We start from the raw sequence: 4,344 nt of genomic DNA, 5'->3' as shown, positions 1-4,344 counted from the left end.
CCCCCAGGTCCCTTGCTTGCTGGCCCTGAGCTGCTTCCAGCCCCCCCAGGCACATCTGGGACCCTGTGAGTCCTGAGCATCCCGGGGTGGTGGCTGGAAGCCAGTATGAAGTGCAGCAGTCTCAAGGCAGGGGTGATGGGCAGCTCCGAAACGCTGCCGGGGGAGAGCTGGACGCAATTCCCGGCTTCCCGCAAGTGTGGGAACATCCCTCCCCTTTCTCTGAGCGTAAAGCCCTGGGGGCAGCAGTCGCTTCTCCCCAACACGCACTCGTGCAGCACCGAGCATGTTGCACCCTGGGGTCTCACTCAGACGCTCCCACCCCGGGACCTTCCTGCAGAGCCAGGCCTGGTGAGACGGGCGCACGAGGGGCCTGGCATGTGTTTGCTTTCTCCGCCGGGCTTGCACTGAACGTATCTGCCCTTCATTTACCCCCGTGTTGTCCCGGGAGAGCTGTAATTGAATGCCACTGCCTGGGACACGTGGCTGTCAGGCGGGGTGGGCGCGAGGCTGCTCAGAATAACCCCGTGCTTGGTGCAAGCTGATTCAGGCCCTAACTTGGAGGGAACGACCCACAGCTCCTCCTGCTGGCATAGGGTGGGTGGGGAAACCGAGGCACCCACTGGAGAAGGCCACAGAGGGGCTTGCTATGAGGACAGAGCTTTCCTCCCCCCCATTTCATTCTGCCTTTCAAAGCAAGGAGTGCTCTTATTCCAGGATGTGTTGTACCTGAGCACATACAGTAATAATCAGCACTAGGAACAGTGGCCTGGCTGATTTGGGGGCTAGAGGCATCACTGGAAACCCCTTGGACCCGCTCTCCAGAAGGGGACTGGGGGTGATCTGCCCACAGCCACCCAGCACGGCTGGGACCAGACCCCTGGACAGGTCCAGCCACGTGTGTGTGTGGACCGCGCAGCTTCATCACTTCCAGCGACCTCGCACCTGGTAGCAAGAGGAGACCCTGGGGTCCCTGCACGGCGCTGGGATCTGCCCAGATTCCTTTCCCCGAGTCCGCCTGGCCACGTCCCCTGGATGGAAAGCGTCTCCGTTTTCCCCCCGCAGCCCCGAACAATTTGCTCTTTGTGCAGCCGAGCCCAACCCGATAACAACCCGGGCTGGGAAAGCTGGAGCCGAGGCTGCCACACAAAGGGGTGGGCACGAGGCCAGCCTGCCGCAGCCGGGCAAGGACCGCGCTGGTCACTGCCTCGCGCTGCCCTGCGTCCAGCTGGCACTCGTGTGCCCGGGGCCGGCTCTGCGCGCTTGCATCCATCCCCACCCGAAGCCCGGGGACCTTCTGCTATGAGTCCGTAGGCCAGATCCTGAGTGCTCCCGAGCTCACCATCTCCTGGGGAGCAGATGTCTGGCAGGAGGCACTCAGCTCCTTGCCTCCTGGATCGCCAGTCCCATCTCTCAGCCCATGCATGGCCCTCTTTTGTCAGGGCTTTGGTAGCAACCAGGTGAAGCCCCGCAGGAGCAGAGACCCTCCCTCCATCCTCGTGGTGGCAGGGATGAAAGCCTGTGACCTGCTAGCCCAAATGGCCACCGGGCAGGGGAAGGCATGGCTGTCTTGCCCCGTGCCCAGCTAGCACCAAACACTGGCACTCCCAGCATGCGCTGGGTGGACGCAGCCCTGAAGGGACAGATGGCCTCCACCCTGGTGCCCCCAACACCTCTAGCCCCAGAGCTCCTTCACTAACAAAAGCCAGGGTGCGTTTGCAAGAGGCTAGCTTAGGACCATACTCAAGAGCTGTATTTTCTCACGTACAACACACCGTCTTTTTGAACTCAAGCCGTTGGAAATTGGAGCGCTGGTTCGATGTCACTCGGCCACTTGCTACAAGGATAGATCTGTTTTCAGCCTGCCTTTCCAGTCTCTTATCCCGGGATGCGTTGTACACCAGAAAATACGGTAATCATTAACAGTTGTAACTCTTGTCTTGGCTGGCTCATTAAGCATCTCAGCTGCCCCATAGCAATCTCCACCTGCATTGTACACCAGAAAATACGGTAATAATTAACAGTTATAATGCTACCCTGGCTGGCTCATTAAGCATCTCAGCTGCCCCGTAGCAATCTCCACCTGTATTGTATGCTAGAAAATATGGTAACAATTAACAGTCCTAACGCTACCCTGGCTGGTTCTTTAAGCGTCTCAGCTGCCCCATAGCAATCTCCACCTGCATTTCACAAGGCCCAAAGACGTCCCTTAGAGCCTGCAGTGAATCAGTTGCAGAACCCAGGCGTCCCGACTCCTATTCCCCCGCCGTGTGCGCCAGCTGAGCCGGTACCTGAGCCAGACGCGCCTTCTCCAGTGGCGCCAGGCGCCCTCCATGAGGCTGCCGGGGAGCGAGCAGCTGTCAGAGCGGCTCCCCTGAGAGTCATTTTCTCCTTGCAGAGCAAGGCCCCGGTGAAGGAACAGGGAAATAATTAGCCCCAGGGGGAAGGGAAGGGATTTGAAGGACTGGGGGCCTGCCATGGCCTTCCCTTGGCCCTGCAGTGAGGCACTGACTGTAGTGGGCAGTAGAAGGATTCAAGCAGTCCCTTTGCTCCTCTTATTCCAGGCCAGTTCAGGTACCTGGCTAAGACCAGAGCAGCCCCAAGGCTGCCCTACCTCCTAGCTTGAAGCACACACATACACACATATATGCATGCACACGCATGCACGCACACACTAACCCCGGCACAGGAACAACACCGCGCCAGCTCTGCTCTGACCAGAGAGGCAGCAGCTGTGACATGAACCCCGGAGGACTGGCACAAGCCACCTGCTCGTGAGACGGTGCCTTTGCAAAGGCGACATTACTGCATCCTTGGGGCCTGGCACTGCTTTCCAGCAACGCACACACACTCTTTGTGGATCTCAGGGCCTGATGTCCCCACATCTTTCATGGCACAGGGTCACTGCTGCCAGGGATGCCACTGCCCCATTGATTTGGGGGCACTGGGGCTAATGAGGGTGCCAACTGTGTGGGGCAGGAGGATCAGGGCAAGGCTGAGGGACCCTGGAGAAGCACCGCCCATCACATAGTTCTCAAGAGAAAGGCATAAACCTCTGTGCTCCCTGCAGCTTGATTTCCGCACCACCCCAAGTGTGACAAATGCTGCTGCGGTGGAAGCCAGTGGGCAGCACGGGAGACCTACGTCCCAGGATGCTCGCTCCCATCCTGCGACACTGGTGTTAGATACAAACCTTAGCTTGGGGCCTGGGACCTCTCTCCATCTCGGAAACAAAACCAAGAGGCTTGGGTGCATACGGATCTGGGGCCCAACTCCCTGCTGGCGTAACTCAGCTCACCAGACTAACACCAGCGTTGCCTCGGGCCCATTCTCCCCGCCCCCATCTCATCATTTCGAGGGATGCTGGTCATTTCTATCCCAGACTTCCCTGCCATCCACGAATGCGAACCAGGGTGATTTACACTTTGCTCCCGGCTGCATTTCCAAAGGGCTCGAAACACCACGTTTCCAGCAGCTCTGAGCTCCAAGGGCGCTTGTACACGTCACGATGCTTCATACACTACACACGAGGCCCAGCACTGACATGCAGCCACCTCTGGGGGTGGCGGCAGGTGAAAAACACACAGCAACGATGCTGGGGAAGGGATCGCTGCCTTTGCCCATCTGGGTCTCTGCTCGCTCGGTAAAGACCCGAACGCCGGGATCATTGTCCAATGCATCAGAATGGGAAGAGACGGGTGGGATCCACTTACCGCGATGGCCTGCAGCCTCTCCTGCTGAGTAGTGCTAGCCTCGATGACCCTGCAACGAGAGGGCAGAGCGTGAATGGAGGGAGAAGAGGACGTGAGACAGGCTGGGGAAGCGGGGGGTGAAGTGTGTGTGTGTGTGTGTTTGTGCGTGCGTGTGTGCAGCCATCAATAGACCCATTGTGCATAACCGGACGCAGCACGCAGACAGCAGTGGAACTTTCCTCTTCCTTTCCAGTTCTCCTTCATTCCTTTGTCTGCTCTGCCCGAGCTCTCCTCCTTGTCCTTGAGGCCTCTGAATGGGTCCCCATCCCCCTTGGATTCTCCCCGCGACTCAGTTTCCCTGCCTTGGCCTTCAAGCAGACAAACGGAGGGAGCTGGTGACATTAAGAGAGCAGCAGATACCTCCGCTCCAAGGGATTCGAAAATGGAAAGGGCTATAGAAATGCTAATTACAGGGGCCGCTGGCTGCTGGCTCTGTTATTAAGGTTGACTAACACTTTCCATGATCACCCCCCCTCGCTTCCAGCTGCTTACGCTTTTCCCAGCCTCCAACCGCTGGGGCTGAAGCAGCGCGTGCTGAACGAAGCCAGCGTCGTGCGGAAAAAAATTGTCGGCGATTATATTGTTTAAAGACTCC

The 4,344-nt window shown here is 58.3% G+C and overlaps 1 protein-coding gene across 4 annotated transcripts in view; it reads right to left on the bottom strand.

Annotated features, from left to right (window-relative positions):
• PALM (paralemmin) overlaps nt 1-4,344 on the bottom strand; it is a 58,226-nt gene that overhangs the window by 19,181 nt on the left and 34,701 nt on the right. For all 4 annotated transcript variants that reach the window (XM_019513510.1, XM_019513509.1, XM_019513508.1 and 1 more), the window contains exon 2: nt 3,711-3,759. In XM_019513510.1, the coding sequence (XP_019369055.1) occupies nt 3,711-3,759 (49 nt within the window). The remainder of the gene's footprint in view (nt 1-3,710; nt 3,760-4,344) is intronic.

Source organism: Gavialis gangeticus, unplaced genomic scaffold, assembly GCF_001723915.1.
Source record: "Gavialis gangeticus isolate Ggan-Ray unplaced genomic scaffold, GavGan_comp1, whole genome shotgun sequence".
Lineage (NCBI taxonomy): Eukaryota > Metazoa > Chordata > Crocodylia > Gavialidae > Gavialis > Gavialis gangeticus.
Note: the sequence above shows the minus strand (reverse complement) of the source record. Positions and strands in the feature narration are given on the sequence as shown.